This window comes from Plutella xylostella, chromosome 26 (genome assembly GCF_932276165.1).
Source record: "Plutella xylostella chromosome 26, ilPluXylo3.1, whole genome shotgun sequence".
NCBI classification, from domain to species: Eukaryota; Metazoa; Arthropoda; class Insecta; order Lepidoptera; family Plutellidae; genus Plutella; species Plutella xylostella.
Window position 1 is genome coordinate 938,771 of NC_064006.1, and position 19,139 is coordinate 957,909.

General features: G+C 39.5%; 1 protein-coding gene across 3 annotated transcripts in view; it reads left to right on the top strand.

Annotated features, from left to right (window-relative positions):
- The window catches only part of LOC105398361 (putative aminopeptidase W07G4.4), a 31,693-nt gene extending 13,362 nt beyond the window's left edge, over positions 1-18,331 (top strand). For 2 of the 3 annotated variants that reach the window (XM_048630562.1, XM_048630560.1), the window contains exons 5-13: positions 5,574-5,698; positions 6,547-6,740; positions 10,283-10,347; positions 12,475-12,579; positions 13,368-13,547; positions 15,063-15,184; positions 16,651-16,741; positions 17,086-17,166; positions 17,848-18,331. In XM_048630562.1, coding sequence (XP_048486519.1) covers positions 5,574-5,698; positions 6,547-6,740; positions 10,283-10,347; positions 12,475-12,579; positions 13,368-13,547; positions 15,063-15,184; positions 16,651-16,741; positions 17,086-17,166; positions 17,848-18,006 — 1,122 coding nt within the window. In that variant the 3' untranslated portion in view covers positions 18,007-18,331. Of the gene's footprint in view, positions 1-5,573; positions 5,699-6,546; positions 6,741-10,282; positions 10,348-12,474; positions 12,580-13,367; positions 13,548-13,905; positions 14,056-15,062; positions 15,185-16,650; positions 16,742-17,085; positions 17,167-17,847 lie in introns of all 3 variants that reach the window. The other variant, XM_048630561.1, reaches the window with a different exon arrangement.
- Positions 18,332-19,139: the final 808 nt, after the last annotated feature.

A 19,139-nucleotide genomic window follows, 5' to 3' on the forward strand; every position in this document is an offset into this window, starting at 1 on the left:
TCACGTAGATGCAGGCGCCGCCTCCCTCGCGGGAAGCACGCGCGTAGCTCGCCGCCAACCTGTAGTTGCCTATCCGGACACTGGTCAGCTCATTGGATCGGAGGAAGTGTTCTGTTATACAGAGGACATCCAAGTCTTTATGGGACAACTGAAGTTCACATTCAAGTTGAAAACATTTATTCTCCAGTCTATTGATATTTTGGTGGATTATCGATATGTTACTCAGTCTTGTGTTAGTCACCTTCTTAGTAACACTTCCAATATCAGTGGCGGTGCCGTCAATGTCAATGAGGAGTCGCGGCCGGGGGAGCCTCGACGGCAACAGCGGGACGGGTCGGGGCTGCAGCGGAGGGGGTACCGGTGACGTCACAGCGCGAGGCGCTCTGTCCCCGCTCTTGGTAGCGGGGCTTGGCGGGAAACCAGTCGCAATATTTAACGTGCGGGGGCCACAAAGAAGGCGAATCGATCTGTGGTAGCAAACTTTCTGGTATGCCTATAACGAATGCAGCATGTCTATTCGTCTTCAGTTTCCGTTTTTCTACTTCATAGCGATCGGATGTTACAATTCTGTTGAGAAAGTTTAACACGATTCATCGATTTCCCTTGGCGATTCAAACACCTTCGCAGTTAAAACAATATTTGAATCTAATTGGGCACGGTATTCGGGTAAGTAATACGAGGTATAAAAACGAAAGGTATAACATTCACAAGGTATACGCCCATATGATATAAATTCATTAAGTATAACGATCACTGTGCATAACAAACGAAAGGCATAATAACTAAATACATAACTTCGTAAAGAATAAAGTTCAAAAAGTATAATTTCAATTGATATAACGATTAAAATGCATAAAGTTTATAACATATATTCTACAACGGATATAATTATCAAAATGTATAATGCACAAAAAGTATAAAAGATTGTCGTATCGTATTTTCATTATTATTGATGTTATGCGGGGGGAACGCTCCGCTGCGCTCCGCTTTGGTTTCGACGAACATGTGCACCTAACACGCTCCTCCTCGCTTTGCTCGTCGTCGCACCTATCTTTAGGTTTTGGTACTAGGGGTTTTGGCATTATTATTATTATTGAGGCTATGTGGGGAGACGCTCCGCTCCGCTTCGCTGCGCTCCGCTTTGGTTTCGACGAACATGTGCACCTAACACGCTCCTCCTCGCTTTGCTCGTCGTCGCACCTATCTTTAGGTTTTGGTGCTAAAGGGTTTTGACATTATTATTATTATTGACGCTATATGGGGAGACGCTCCGCTCCGCTTCGCTGCGCTCCGCTTTGGTTTCGACGAACATGTGCACCTAACACGCTCCTCCTCGCTTTGCTCGTCGTCGCACCTATCTTTAGGTTTTGGTGCTAAAGGGTTTTGACATTATTATTATTATTGACGCTATATGGGGAGACGCTCCGCTCCGCTTCGCTGCGCTCCGCTTTGGTTTCGACGAACATGTGCACCTAACACGCTCCTCCTCGCTTTGCTCGTCGTCGCACCTATCTTTAGGTTTTGGTGCTAGGGGGTTTGACGGTGTTGGGTAATTAAACACAGACTATGTTATTGTATGTTAGTATGTTTTATGAACTTTATACTAAATGATAGTATATATTTTAAACGATATACGTAATGTATGTTATACGAATTGATATTAGTCCTCGTAAGTATTATATATTTTGATATTATATAAAATGTACGTTATACCAATTGAATCTTATACCTTATGAAAATATAGATTTTGTTGTTATACGTAACGTTCATTATATGTTGTGAACGTTATTAATGTGAAATTATACATTTCGTTTTTATACGTCGCAATACGCACCCCGGTATTCCGGCCAATTTGCTTTCGCATAGTTAAACTGCCTACGTTTTTGACGATGACAGGAGCCACCAAGATTAAATAATAATGGAAGGTGATTCGATGAAAGTGCATTGATACACCCAACCTCGCTAATGGAATCGATATTAAGCGAGATGATTAGGTCAGGGTTTGTAGGTGTTGAATTAGAGCGGTAATGGACAAGAGATGAAGTGCTAGATGCATGTATTGTGTAGTCATGATCAACCATGTGGTCAAATAAAATTTTACCATGTTGATTGGTGGATCCTTCTCCGTTGAGCCAACAGTCATGATTAGCATTGAAGTCACCCATTAATAATACGTGATTTCCCAAAGCAAGCAGTAACTCAATATCTTGGGGAATCAGCTTTAAGTTTGGGGATTGGTAGATGGCCACTATGACATGTCTCTTACCCGATATGGACAACTCAATACCTACGGCTTCCATGTGCAATGTATTAGGTAAAGCAATCTGAGAGTGCGTTATATCAGATTTTATTAACAGAGCCACGCCCTGACCACGTCCACTTGTGTGCTTATCTTGGCGATAACAAGTAAAGCCTGGGAAATCTAACGCTATATTGTCGGTCAGTCTGGTTTCACAAAGCGAAATTATGTCAACAGAAAAATCACTTACCACTAGATCCAGGAGCTCATCTCGCTTGCTACGGATGCCATCGGCATTCCAACATAAAAACTTCAATTGGCTAAGATTAGACATAGTGGCCGAGTCGACTAACAACTAGTATAACTTTGTCCATCATATTGGTACAATTAAGAAACTCGTTCTTTAAGGACCTTATGGTCATTAGGATATCTAACATTTCTTTAGTCGATTCATCTGGACTGGAAGATGTCAGCATATCGTGACTGTTTGTGGGTAATGTTTGATGACTATTTGTGGGTAATGTTCGAGCCCCTGCAACTACTTCGTTCCACTTGCGGCCTTCAGCGACTTTAAGTTTAGGTTGGGCTGGAGTCGTTGTAACAGTGTATCCTTTCCTGACCTTTTCCTGTTCTTCACGTTTTGAGCGTAGTCTCTCAAGATACAATTGTCTGGTTGGGCACATTCTATAGCTAGCTGCATGGTCTTCTAAGCAGTTGCAGCAACGAACAGGCTGGCTTCGGTCCTTAATAGGGCATTCAGTAGAAGAATGTTGCTCTGTGCATTTGACACATCGGCTTGGCATATTACAATTATTAGAGGTGTGACCAAAGCTCTGGCATCTAAAACACTGTGTTCCCATGTTCTGGCCAGACCTAAATTTTTGAATTTGAATCACACAGTTGCAGAGGTATTTAATCTGTCGGAATTTCGTAATATCAGTGCCAGGTGATAGTTGTACAAGAAATGGTGGGCATTCAGCATTTCTGCTGGTTTTAGACACAAGTTTTGTCACAGTGGCGCCACCAAATCCTAAGTGAGCCAATTCATCAGCAATTTGTGTTTCGACGTTTGAAGGTAGTCCCCTTATTACTACTTTAGGTCACCTTTCGTCTTTGCGAGTGTACGTGATGAAGTTAAAGTTTTCTTTTTGAAGACCATCTTTAACGCTTTGGTGTGCTTCTATGGAGTGGCAGTTGACCGAAACTTTGTTGTTACCTCTGTACTGGAGGTGAAAGTTTTTATTAAACTTGGATATGAGACTGGTGATGGTTTCGTGAGTCCATTCAGACTTTAACTGCAAGATAATAGGCGGTACATGGCCAACCTTTTTCTTAGGTCTGGAAGCTTCTTTGAACAGCGTACTCTTGGGATCCAACTCTTTGTCGACGGTCAAGTTGCCATATCTGTTTGAAGTTGTCACTTTATTGGTAACCGTCTCGTTTCTTCGCAGTGCCGTGCGCTTCACTTTCCTCCAAGGTTCAACGTCATCCTCGGCTGGTCGCTTTGTAAGACTTGAGCACGATGTCGATCTTGTTAGATATCCATCGATAGTGGACTGGGCCATTTTATCGATGGTTCGCCGATAGAACACTTTCCCATCACTAGTATGCGTGGACAGTAGAACCGGAACGATTTGAATTACTATGGACACAACGATAATGCGTGCGCTCGCTAGGAACTCGGACGAGTGAAAAAGTTAAACTTTAATAATATTTATTTATTCTCTTCTCTTTTCTTTTTAATGCCTTAAAATGTAACTAAAAAAACTAATAGTACATGTGTAATAAATATTAATAAACAGTGCATCCGCTAAGTAAGTTAAAACATTTATTGTTATTTAAGTTGTTAGGTCATGTTCATGTTATAAGTTTTTTGTAGGTGCCTAGCCTGGTAAAAACAATCATTTTGAAGTTGTGTGTCGACTCAATTTGTATTTTTTTGTGTCAACTGTATTTATATTTATTTAATAAAGAATTCTAAAAATCAATCAATCAAATCAATATCAAGGTACGTTTATTGTTATTGTTTAGTTAATTTGTGAGATGAGAGCTTTGTAATATAGTATTTTTGTTGACTCTTGTCTGGTCATGTTCATCCTAACCAGACATTACAAAGTTGCTATACCATATCCCATTTAACGACTTCGCTGAATAACGTTCAGTCAAGACGTTGGACGTTACAGTCAACCACTTGACGAGTTGTTCTTTAGTCATTCAACTGAGTAGCGTCATCCAATGAACGGGCTAGCGGTTCAATCAAACAGGAGATTAAACCAGATGCCTGCGACATATACACTATAAGAACATGTATTTTAGATTTTAGTACACTCTATACTGTGTCGAATATAGGAAGAACCCTGTGACAGCTGACACATCCATAAAATATAGCTAGAATCCTAAGACAGCTGTCAAATTTTGTCTGTGATTTGTCGGTTTCCAAGGGAAAAGCAACTTTGACCGGCATCAAACGGCTTATATTATTATGATTTTTCCTATATTTTACCAAGTATAGGGTCTAAGGTCACATCACAATCATCACAGTAAGTATCATCAATCGGACGCGTCCCGTGCTAGTCCTACAGCCGCATCCGCAGTTCAAGCAGGCTGAACTCGTAGTGCTGTTGGCTGCTTTAGAAGCTCTTTATGTGGTAAGTCTAGGTCTTTCAGATTTTAGTATAGGTACTATACTATGTAAAATATAGGAAGAACCCCATGGCAGCTGTCAAATGTTAGTCATTGTTGTTGTCATTTAAAGTTTTCAAGGGAAAAGCAACATTACCACGGAAAGGCATCTAGTTTGTCAATCAAACGCCATAATAATTATGTTTCCTCCTATATTTTACAAAGCATACTGTGTAAGGGTCACGACCATCACAGTAAATATAAATGCAGATGCAAGCAGAGCGCGCTGCAGGCCATTGCGAGACACCTGTATGTGGTGAGCTGGTGATTAAATAATGAATTATGGAAAATAGTGCGGCAAGGCACCACACTATTTTCCATCATTAATCGTCTAAAAGTATACAGGGTGCAAACAGTGACGACCCTAGTAACTACAACGGAATGGATTATAGATCTGTGGCCCAACCGCTTAAAAAAAGTTGCACCCTCACGCTGGCTCTAAAATCGCATGTAGGTGTCTGTCATAATTTATATGAATTAGGGCCAACGTGCGTGTGACATTTTCTTTAGACAAAATGTCCAGACGGGCGCATTCTTAAATTTTCATTTATTCATCCCTTTTGAAATAATTGGGGCGTGGTGAGTCGCACGAAACATTGTCTTCTTCTTAGTGTGTAATAAAGTTATATTCTATTCTATTCTATTCTTACAGCCCATCCAGATCCGTGAGCTGTGTCCCGACAAGCGCGTGAAACTGCGCGGCCTGGGGATATACGGAGAAGGGGTTAAAGGGCTGGAGGTGACACTGAAGAATGCCGTGGCTCTGGAGGCGGGCAGGTCAGTTGCAATAATAATAACATGTAGGGACATCTCACCCGTTTCATCCGTTTCCAAGCTAGGCAGAGCTATATGGGTATCGGGCAGGTGATATAATATCTGATGACTCAGATACATATGCATATGAACACCCAAGACCCGAGTACGCGTAAATATCCGCCCCAACTGCGGTTCGAACACGGGACCTACGGCATAGCAGTCAGGGTCACTAACCACTACACCATTCAGACGTCAGTGCGTAACCGATAAAATGTCAATATGGCGTCCGTAGCTGCCTCTTTGCATACTACGTGTATATCCGTAGTTGGCATTGAACGGGTTAAGGAGCGTTACTTAACTGTCAAACTATATGTGTAATGGCTCAAGTATAATAAAAAATCGTGCTACTTGATGTTGACGCAATGTACATACTTATTCAAAACTTATCTCTAAGATTAGATAATGGGAGATTTCGGCAGCAAGTGTAATTGATGCTATCCAAAGTTATATTTGCACAAACACATCATGTGCACTAAATTTTATGTTTTCAAAACGCAAATATTTCATTTCGATTCTTTAGTATTACTTTAGGTTAAGCTTAAGAATAAATTGTAATGTTTTGTTCAGTATTCACATGATGTTGTCTATAACCCGGCGTGCAAACGGCTAAATGATTTTCGATTTTGTGTGTGTGTTTTCGAATCTCGGTGGGTTTTAATGTTGGTTAGGTCATTGTACATCTCGTTCTGATGTCTGGGAGAGATAACTTTTAGTAATAAAAATCCCAACTATTCTACTTATCCCATTTTGTTTAAAATTACAGAGGGTTAATTTATCTTATCTAAGTACTTAATCTTTTCTCCCCACAGGGCTGTAGCACGCGACATAGGCGGTGGCGACCCCGAACGCATGACGCCTATAGCCGTGGCCGAATACGTCACTGCACTGTTCAAGGACACATCTGTCAGTGTCAGAGTGGTGTCAGACAGGACGGTGTTTGAGAAGGAGTACCCGCTTTATGCCGCAGTTGATAGGGCTGCTAGCGGCGTGGCCAGGCATAAGGGTAAGAAACTTCGAAGTATATTTTGTATTTATTTATTATATCACAGTAATCCTTAAAACGAATATTTACAATATCAGCGACAGTTGTTTGTCGGCTGGTAAAAATAACATCAATTCATAGATTAAGGCTGGGTTTTTAAAAAGCGCAATTCAAATTGTCCGTATATCATAACAACAGAGGCCATATTGCGAAGTCAAACGAAGTAATATTTACGAAGTAATTTTATTCTAAAATTCAATACATTTTGAGTCCGGAAATCGTTGTCTAAACAAGGCATTTAAAAATCATCTTTTTAACAAATTATGGTAAATTAATAATTTATTTATTGCATAATTGACAAAAGTAAAATCAGATGGACTTAAGGGCCCGTACAGGGTGACGTGCCCCGCCAAATTTGGGTTTTCAATGCTCTTCACACAGCACACGCAGTGACACGCACACATGTAAGTTTGCACAGTGGGTCATAAACTTTTACTCGCTAACTTTATTGACAATTATTTTCAAGTAGTGATTTGAGGGTAAGTATAATTTTTAATTACACTGGTAAGCACCAGGAAAGAGTAGAAATTAATAGGGGTGCCACTTTTCTCCATACTCGGAACCCGATTAGCTTTCTAAACAAATGTAGTATTTACTTACTGTTAACTAGGTAACTACAGGTATTAAAGTGTAGATACTAAGGGTATACTAAGCCGAAAGGGGATGACTCAACTCAAGGGGTCATTTTGAACAACTTTTGTTCTACGAGTTTTGCAAATTCGCAAAAAAAAATATTTGTTTTCCATGGTAAAAAGTGACGTGTCATCAAAGTTTCTATGAAAAAGGTTTTTTTTTGTTAATTTTTAAAACTCGTAGAACAAAAGTTCAGAATGACCCCCTGTCTCACTTGTTTTTACCCGACTGCCGAAGGAGGAGGGTAATATTTTTCGATTGTATGTTTGTAAGTATATTTTTTGGTAGCAGAATAATATTTTTTCTTATTTTTAGGGTTTCGTACCTCAAAAGGAAAAAAAGCAACCGTTATAAGATCTCTTTGTTGTCCGTCTGTCTGACTGACTGTCTGTCACAGCCCTTTTTCTCAGAAACGGGTAAAGATATCAAGCTGATATTTCGCATAGATATGGGGAGTACCCCAAAAAAATATTGGGGTACTCCCTCTCCCATACAAGTAAATTGGGGCTGATATTTTTTCCGGTTATTTTGATGGTGTAGGTAGGGTATCGTTGAATTGGTCTTTTAATATAATAGGTATAAAAAAAGGTTAAAATATAATTATTTTGCTTTTACCCTTAAATTTGGGGACCACACCATAATCAAATCCTAATTAAAAATGATTTTAATAGATGGCGTGTTTTTATGTTCGGTAACTCAGAATAAGAAGTGATGATATCTCAGAATAATAATGGTTAATGGTGCTATTCCGCTGAGCACCGAAACCGGTGGGACACAAGTGAAAAGTGGCGGTTCCCCTCATCTCGCATAATCTTTATTGACCAAAACTCATTTCGCATAATTCGTATGGTCTAAACTTTTTTGGCCGAACCATCACTTTGCCAAGAATTATGTGGCATAAGGCTCGTTTCGTCTAAAACTCTTTCGGCACAATCTTTAAACACCTAAGTTTCGTTTGCTCAAATTTATGTTCGTCTATACCTATGTATAATCTTGTTTCTCCTAATGTTATCTTAATAAATAATATATTAAGTATGTAGTAAATGTACAAATTGTGGTATTTTTTCTCATACATCCTGAAAATCACGATATTGAATTATTAAAAAATCGAAAGTTAACGAGCAATACAACATACATTTATAAAACACATAAGTACAATAATTATTACAAACCCCATGAGATCGAAACCTAAAGATAGGTGCGACGACGAGCAAAGCGAGGAGGAGCGTGTTAGGTGCACATGTTCATCAAAACCAAAGCGGAGCGCAGCGAAGCGGAGCGGAGCGCAGCGAAGCGGAGCGGAGCGTTTTCCAAACAGCGGAAACAATACAAGGCACCAGTTTGCGCTATAGAGAGACGCTCCGTCAAAGTTAAAGCCAAACAAATATTATTACTTTGTATAAACCTATTATTAGGCTATTCAAGATTTGGCCATACCATTATTAGCCTAAACAAGATAATGCGAAATAACTTTTTACTAATCGAGATTTATGCCATACGATTTTCGGCGAAACGAGACTTTGACCAAACGTTACTATGCAATACGAGATTAGGCAAATAAATCTTGGGCCAAAAAAGGTAGAACCAAAAAGTGGTCATGAAAATGCACTAGGGTAGACCCTGCTCCTAGAACAGGGCATGAGTTTGTGATTTGTGTGCGAGGATGGAAACTTTGAATATTTCCTTGATTTTTTTATTATTGATGCAATAACATATAGTATTTTTTCTGAGTTACCAACCGAAGTCACCCCGTGACAGGGTGACTAGATAGGTACTTCTGCAAATTACGCCATCTATCGTTGGTTTTTTTAGTAACTACTGTCTATAGAAGAAATTCCGTCATTATCAATTTTACGTTACGAATGAATTTAGTAAACCCAGTAAACCTAACTAATCCAGAGGAAACCTAAAATATCTTTCTGTCTGTCTGAAAAACATACTTAATAGCCCAAACTCGATGCTTTTAGCTATTAACATCTTTGAAATAAAATTCAGTCACCACCTTGTTACTGCCCTCCTCAGATCCTCACGAGACCATTCCTCAACCAGTACAATGAGACTGTGTTTTTGATGAATCCTAACCTAATGTTCCTACGTATTGTCATCACTTAGATCCATTCGCTATATTCCTGCTCCTCATCGGACCTTTACGAGACTGTAATGTCACGAGATTGCCCACTATCTAATTTAATTTAATGTATTGAATATAGTGTAAGAATTATGCTTCCTCAATTTCAAATCAAATTATGTAGGTGTCATAAAAGTTGAAAAAGTGCAATGACAACCAATGTGCAGTGATTTTGTATCTGTACACGAAAAGATCGCGAGCTGTCAGTGCTGCCTAAACCGACGTGACCCTTCTTTGGAGGCCAGCGGCCGACTGAGTCAAACGTCGCATGTGTTTATGATTTTATAACACAGAAAGCCGCCATAGATATTTGTATGAAGATTTGAGGGAAAAAAATTGCCCAAGTTTGTTATTAATTTACACAAAATAGGTGTGTGTTTATTTAAAACCAAGGTATTTAGCGCCTAGTCCAAGCATTTATCTTTATAATTTGATAAGAATCATATGAAAATTCTTGATAATTACGACACAGTTGTTACAATACGGGAGTGTGATTTACTGGTTTTCTGAAATTAATTTACAGTTATCCATAAGCATTTACTTAAATTCGAATGATTCAGCACCTAGCTAGACTCTTCGGCTACCTGTGTGATTTTTTTCAAGGCTGTAGAGCATCATTTACTATATAATTCTATGACAATGCCAACCCTCGATTCCCTATTGCCGACCCTTAATACTTCAAGCATTTTCTACCAGTCAACCTACAATCTACATAATAATATAACAATCTGTTTCTTTTCAGGTCGCATCATATTCTTGGAGTACACTCCTTCACAGTATGAAGAGACAGTGATGCTCGTAGGAAAGGTACGTATTATATAGTTAGTAGATATTATATGTACAGGTCTTGCAACAAACTATCCAGTTTTCTCCTGTGGGTATATATCAAACATGCTTTTAATAATCATATCTCCTACTGGCTTACCACCGAGACATAAGCATAAACCACATAAACAGTAAACAATCCTTATGCAGCTATCATATCCATACAAATTATGTCAGTTTTGACAGATAACTAAGAGAGAACTTCATAGAGACTACCTACGGTGTAGCCGCATCGACATAGATTCTAATAAACCTAATATACTGCATTAATTTTTTCTCGGCACAAAAGGTAAACAAGACACACTAAGGGTGGGTTGCATCAACATCCCGGTTATCGTAATAGTTAAGGTTAAACTTAGCAATGACAGAGTCGTTACAGTTAATATTTTACTGTAACGTGTTGCACCATCAAATCGTCGGTCATTGTTAATGTTATTAGGGTTGCTATTCGTTTGAGACATAATTATCCCCAAAGTTATTGTGGGAAACGTTTTTATGTAGGGCAATACCAAATCTAGCTGTCGGACTGAAGCCGTCACAGAGTACATTGTAGCCGTCATTAACTAAGTCGAACTAAGCCGAACTAAGTCTGTTGTTCCTCCAAATATTGACCAAAAGATTATCATCAATAAAACCCGCGACAAAGTAGACTCTAATAAGCCTTTATTAAGAGCGGTGGTAGCTCAGTCGGCGCCCGCTTCTCACGCCAGAGATGCGGGTCCGATCCCGGCGCTGACATGTACCAATGAGTTCTTTTAACATAAGTACAATGTATACCATCGCTCTTACGGTGAGGAAAACATCGTGAGGAAACCTGCATATCTAGATTTAGCACATCTAGATATGTGAACCCACCAACCCGCAGTGTACCAGCGTGGTGGAGAAATGGTCCAAGCTTTGGAAGGCAGTTTAGACCTTGGGGATATGCACAAAGGTTCCATTCGAGAGAGCCAGGTGCAGGTACTTACACCCCCAGAGAATAGAATAGAATAGAAGCCTTTATTATTAATTAATTCTTAACAAGTTGAAATAAAAACTAACGATGTAATCTATTAAAATAATTATTTATTGACATCCTTCGATTATGCTCATCATTCCTGTTAACTGCATAGACAGGTTCCTCTTCATCAGATGATGAATCATCATAAAAAACCTAGCTGGTGGTACAGCACAGGGTCTCTATTTTGTTTACATAATATATTATGCAGCTATGCCGTAGCCACAATAATGGGCTGCACTCTTCTTAGTTCTGTCCTTATTTTCATTGATATATTTCTGTATTGGAGTGATTGCACAATTTCTGAAAACAAGGTTATTCAATTAAAGAGTTACGTAGATTACTTTGATATTAGATTGCTGCGCTGGACCGGCAACCGACAGGTAGCCGGTAGTGGCTGGATAAGGAAGGCCGAGGGCACAGTGTTGTTTCGCTCCTTGGAAGAGCCCATGGCTAGAAGTGGACACTTATTTGGTGGTGAAGATGATCATTACACCTACAACATAATAATAGGTGCACTTACTTCGTCGTTGGAGGCAGTAAGAAAGGTTCTAGTTTTAAAGCCAACACACGAGCCACATTTTTGAGACCTGGAACCTGCGAATCTATCAGTTCTCTGAAAGTACACCTTTCTCTTCATATTTCGTAAGTTCCGTACTTACTCCACCTCAATCTCAATTTCTGAGGAACTTGTTTCAAGCACTATTTCACGTAGAAGCGACATGATAAGAATTATTGAATATTAATATTTGTACGTAATACTGTTACTTTGAGGTTATACAACGGGTTTGACAGCTACCTGACTTTAACTTTAACAGTAACCGGCCAACATGGGGTGGTTATGGTTATCGTTAAAGTTATGACGTCATTTTAACCATAGTTGAATGGTGCAACCAATTTTTCGCTTAACCGATGCTTTGACAGACGATGTGACGTTTGTAATAGTTAAAGTTAAATGGTGCAACGCACGCTAAGTCTTTTTATTTGATTTATTTAAAATTTGGTTTTAAAATATAAGATAAAAAAACCTAAAACAAAACACATATGCTATCTACAGGTTGCTCCTTATTGCACGTAACATGCTAACATAACGTTTTACTTGTTATCTACAGGGTGTGACGTACGACACGGGCGGCTGCGACATCAAGGCGGGCGGCGTGATGGCGGGCATGTCGAGAGACAAGTGCGGTGCCGCCGCCGTCGCCGGGTTCGTCAAGGTATTGTATACAGGGTGTTGCATTGAACAGAGTTTCAAATCAAATTGTACAGGGTGTTATACCTGAATACTATACAGGATGTTGCAAAAAGGGTATACTAAGCCGAAACCTACATGTGCAGCATGTTATATCTAAGCCCGAAACTGAAATCAGAATATGAAAATTCGCGAAAAAAAAAATTCATTCTCCATAGGAACTTTGTTGGTCACGTGACTTTTTACTACTTTTTTTTTTCCAAATTCTAATTTCAGTTTCGGGCTTAGATATAACATGCTGCACATGTAGGTTTCGGCTTAGTATACCAATTTTGCAACACCCTGTATATTTGAATGAAAAACACGATTCACGAATAAAAGAAGCCACATTCGCTGCCTGACTCTACAAATTCTTAAAATATTAGAGGATTAAATTTGTTGCTGTAATTTTAGTCGTGTGAGTGATAGTAACAATTTAAACTGCATAGTAGGTATAATATATTATGTACGATGAATAAAAATACCAACGTCATTTAAATTTTATCATCCACTTTAACTTAAAATTTATCATCATTGCCCTTATTTTTTGCGTTCCTCCACCTCAACTTTAACTCCCACTTCCACTTTAACTTCAACTCCCCCTCCCCAGGCCTGTGAGCTGCTAAAACCCCGCCTCAAGGTCATCGCCGCTTTCAGCATGGCGCGCAACTCGGATAAATATACTTAACTTTCAATTTTGTCTCCCATGTAACTTTATCATTCCACTTTCACTTTAGCTCCCACTTCCACTTCAACTTCCACTTCACCCCCCAGGCCTGTCAGCTCCTGCAGCCCCGCCTCAAGGTCGTGGCCGCTCTCAGCATGGCGCGCAACTCGGTGGGCGCGGACGCGTACGTCGCGGACGAACTGATCACAAGCCGCAGCGGGCGAACTGTCCGCGTGGGGAACACTGACGCCGAGGGACGCATGATCATGGCTGACCTGCTGTTTGAGGTAAATTTATACATATGTCTCACACACGGCCATCCGACCCCAAGATATATTCAAATCCGTTCAGTAGTTTTGGCGTGAAAGAGTAACAGACAGACAGACAGACAGACAGACAGACACAGTTACTTTCGCATTTATAATATTAGTTAGGATAGACAGCAACAACAACAACAAAAAATTACAGATTTAAAGAAATTAGGTAGGTATAAAACAACAAGAGCAAAAAAATTGAATAGAAGATGAGACAAAAACATAAATACGATAGTAACTAAGTATGTGGGAAGCTAGCTACCTGTGATATGGGTGTCGGACAGCTGATATATCTACTTAAATACATAGATACAGGTCCTAAAGCCTCAAGGTGATCGCCGCTCTCAGCATGGCGCGCAACTTGGTGGGCGCGGACGCGTACGTCGCGGACGAACTGATCACAAGCCGCAGCGGACGAACTGTCCGCGTGGGGAACACTGACGCCGAGGGACGCATGATCATGGCGGATCTGCTGTTTGAGGTAAATAGTAATGAAGATAAAGAGACGTAGACAGCACAAACATTAAAAACACAAAAAATATACACATTTAAAGAAATACATATAAGAAACAACAAGAGCAAAATTAAAAAAAAATATATATCCCGACGAATTGAGAACTTCCTCCTTTTTTTGAAGTCGGTTAAAAATTGAATAGAAGATGAGACAAAAACACGATAGTTACTAAATATGTGGGGACATACACACACACACGGGCATCTGACCCCAAGTTAGACAGAACCTGTGTCAGACAGCTGATATTATACACAAATAAATACTAAATGTAAATATCATCACCCAAGACTGAAGATTGTGTAAGACTCTGTATATAGCACGTGGGGAATACTGACGCCGAGGGACGCATGATCATGGCCGACCTGCTGTTTGAGGTAAATAGTAATAAAGATAAAGAGACGTGTATTTGACATGTAGACAGAGACAAAAACAAAAAAAAATATACAGATTTAAAGAAATTACAAAAAAACAAGAACAAAAGGATAGAAAAGAAGATGAGACAAAAACAAAAATACGATAGTAAATAAGTATGTGGGAAAATCTCACATACGGCTATCCGACCCCAAGCTAGACAGAACCTGTGTCTGACAGCTGATATATTATTATCTACACAAATACATACTAAATATAAATATCATTACCCAAGACTGAACATTGTGTAACACCCTGTATATACCGTATAAGCGAGGGCGCAGTAAGAAACACATATTCTAGTATATGGGAAACACTGACTTTTAAAATTAGAGAAAAAAATGCTTTTTGAAATAAACTTTGTTGGTGATATAAAGTGACTAATATGAGGAGTAAAATTTCCTAAAGCGTAGAACAATAGTGATTCGAAACGACCCCTGAGTAACTTCCTTTCGTCTTACCATAGCACTTTTGCAACATGTCCTGTATGGCATAAATATTTATTTACTATATTCCATTATTCTATGTATACAGTAACGTCATAATCTTAATCAACTTTTCAGATGAAAGAGCGAGCAGTAAACGAGAAAAACCCCCACATCTACACGGTAGCCACGCTGACCGGCCACGCCATCCGCGCCGTCGGCCTCGGGTACACCATCGTGATGGACAACCACGCCGCCAGGTAATCATAATTACATAATAATAATAATAATCACCAGCCAATAATCATCCACTGCTGGACATAGGCTCTCCCAAAGAGCGCCACAACACTCGGTCCTCGGCCTTCCTCATCCAACCACTACCGGCTGCCCGCCTAAGGTCGTCAGTCCAAAGCCTATGGAGCAAATCAAATCATATGTGTGTGTATGTTTGTAATTTTACCTTTACCTTGGGCGGGATGTTGCAAAAGTGGTTTACTAATCCGAAAGGGGGTCCGTTCTATTATAATGTGTCCGTGACTTAAGTAATGTATCCGAGTTTATAATGTGTCGGTGACTCTAGGGGTCATTATGAGCAACGTAAGTTCTATAATTATTATTATGCATACCACTTTTGGAACATCACCCACATCTACACGGTGGCCACTCTGACCGGCCACGCCATCCGCGCCGTCGGCCTCGGGTACACCATCGTGATGGACAACCATGCCGCCAGGTCAGTGAAGACATCTCACACACGGACATCCGACCCCAAGTCAACTAAGCCTTTGGATCAAATCAAATCATACTCATGGACAACCATGCCGCTAGGTAATCATAATAATATGTGGGGACATCTCACACACGGAAATCCGACCCCAAGCTAGGCAGAACTAGGCTACATAGGAAGCATCGTGATGGACAACCACGCCGCCAGGTGACAACACTTTCACTTTCACTTTAAAAATAATATTAGGGACGTAGTTGCAACCTGCGGTGGTTATTTTCTTTGATATGACCAAGGCATTTGACTTTGTCGATCACGAAACTCTACTAAAGAAGTGTCACTGTTGTGGGATTCGAGGCCCAGCTCAGGACTGGATAAAAAGCTACTTAGACAACAGAAAACAGTTCGTCCGACTTGAAAAAAAAGTTAACACAGTAACTGAGTTGTTCAATTCTTCAACAAGAATGGTTAAGTTTGGTGTACCACAGGGAAGTGTTCTTGGGCCACTCCTGTTTTTGGGCTACTCCTCCTTCCTCCTTGTTATAGAAACGTTTGATTTTGAAGATCGACTAGGCCTATAACCCTTTCCTTCATTGGAAGTCGACCCGTGCCCCAGCAGTGGAGACCTGATGGATTGTGATGAACGGTTGATTGTGACAATAATTATTACTGTCTCGAAAATGAACGTAATTTTATTTATTTATTTATTTATTTAATCCTTTATTGCACAAATATAAAAATAAGTGTACAAAGGGTGGACTTAATGCTACAAGCATTTTCTACCAGTCAACCCACAGGAGGTGCAAGAAAATTTTATTATAAGGTGTGCAAAAAGAAAACAAAATTAAAACAAGTCACTTAATAATAATTACCAAATATAATATAAAATACGTAACTATATATAAGTTATGAATATATAAATAAACATAATATAAATAATATATACCTAGCCAGTTAATCTTAATAATACGACTAAATTAAAACGCCCTCCCCACCCCACAGATACAAGGACCACGCGCGACAGTTCCAACTGGCCGGCGAGGCGGTCGGTGACATGGTGGAGGTGTCCACCATCAGAAGAGAAGACTTGAAGGTATTGTTGAGCTTAATAATGTATAAAATAAAAATATATTATTGAAAGTGTTGAAATGTGTTGTTGACAGTGTCCGAATGGGTTATGGACAGTGTCAAAATTATTGGCAGTGTTGGAATATGCTATTGGCAGTGTAGATATTGTATTATGGCGAAAAAGTTTTAGTAGTATGTAAGAATTTCCAGTACCTAGACAAACACAATCAAATCTTTCCTCTATATACCTACTATTAGTGTAGGTAGCATTAAAACTTCGTATGTGGCATAGTGACAATAAATACATGATTTAATTACCAACTATATGTATGCTATGTGCCCAAAAATAAATACTTTCTTTCTTTCAAGGTGCACCGCGGCCAGGCTGAGTTCGAAGATGTCCACCAAGCCTTGAACCAGCCCTCGTCTGCTGTGCCCAGAGGACACCAGGTAGGAACCATACTGTTGTAAATATAGTACAGTCTGCAAAATAGATATGTATGCCACCTAAAGTTTTAGGAAACAGTTTGATCTTAAGACTCATGGGTGGAAGATAGGTGAATTAATAAAATATCACTAGGTGTTTACTGATATAGTCTGTATAAGTCTATTTGGCAGACTGGATGACAGAAAATTAAATTAAAACCTTCGGGCTGCATTGCAGACATTCATTATTAATTTCATTTAAAATGTATATAAGTGTGAGATGTCCCCACATATTATTACTATTACCTACATATAAAAAAAAAAATACCTGTTTATAATAAATCATCACATCATCATGTCCCCACTGTTGGGGCACGGGTCTCCTTCAAAATTAATGGAATTAAACTACCCTTGAATTTATAATCAAATTCATCTTTGACGACCGAATGGCGTAGTGGTTAGTGACCCTGACTACTGAGCCGAAGGTCCCGGGTTCGATTCCCGGCTGGGGCAGATATTTGTTTAAACACAGATATTTGTTCTCGGGTCTTGGATGTGCCCGTAAAATGGCAATAGGCCCGCCCCCTATTACATTGGGACTAACATAGCACTCTGGCGAAAAGTGGGTGCGGCAATGTACCTCTGCCTACCCCGCAAGGGAGTACATTAGTACAAGGCGTAAGTGTGTGTGCTTTCATTCCCCAGGGCCCGGCAGGCTTCTTACTCCTGACCTCAGACCTCGACGTGGCCGACATTCCCTACAGCCACCTCGACGTGGCGGGCTCCGGGGGCTGCCTGCCCGACCCCCCCACTGGCTCCCCTGTGCTGGCGCTGGCTAACAAATACGGACTTTTGCATGCTTAGAGATTGGATTTGATGTTGGGAAATAGTAGAGAAACCTGACCCCCCTCTCATAGTAACAATGCTTCTGAGAAGGGTCAGATTTCTCTGACGTGTTCTATAACTGTAATGCTGTGTCCGCACAGCGATATTTCACCGCGTGGTTTTTTTCTCGCAGTTCTGTAACACGTTGAATATTATACGAGTACTGGCGGTAAAAAAACGCATATCGGTGAATACAAGTGTTGGAATATAATTCGCGAGAATTTATTAATCGCGCGGTGATATATCGCTGTGCGTACAGCCTAACTATAGACATGACAGTGAGACCTATTCTGAAGACACAAAATACATTTTTACTAATGTCAAAACCCAAATTTGGAATGTGTGGTTAAAAACCCATATAGTTGAAGAGGGCGCCAGTAGCGAAAATTCCTCAAGACTATAATGTGATCGTTTCTGTGTTTTAGGTAAATATTCTAAATTCTGTATACATATTCTAAAATAACCTCTGTACCTAACGTTTGAGTTATAGACATAGGTCTGAAAGAATATAATACTTCCCATGACCTCATCTATCACCGAAAAAAGGGGAGAAAAATTAGTGAAATATTCGCGGTGCGGACACGGCCTAACTAATTTGGCAGCTTGAACCACGATTTCAATCAAGTATCTTCAAATAATATCTGTAACTAACACATATAGTAATGAAACCTATTAAATTAAATACCGTTGATTTTTTTTATCGTAACATTATTATACTTATCTGATATGTATTATGTAACTATAGTTATCATTCCACATGCATTACAAATCTGTTAAGTACTTGCAATACAAATATATATAAAGTGTAAAATATTTTGTGAAAATGAAACAATATTCTGTCCAGCATAATATTTTTTTCTACTTTTTTACATTTAAAATAAGAAAGCACGATATTTATTAAAATGTTTATTAAAAATACACGTTTTGCGTTTTACTCCTAACTACTAACTCCTAGACACTTGTTATAAAAATTAAGGCGACATTTAACCAACCATTACCCAACAAAATTTATAAGCATGGCATGCTTGAATTTTGACTTTGGCTAATGGATAAGATTTAGGGCTGATTTTTCAATGCTCGGATAAATACTGTCTGAGGGATAAACTTGTTCC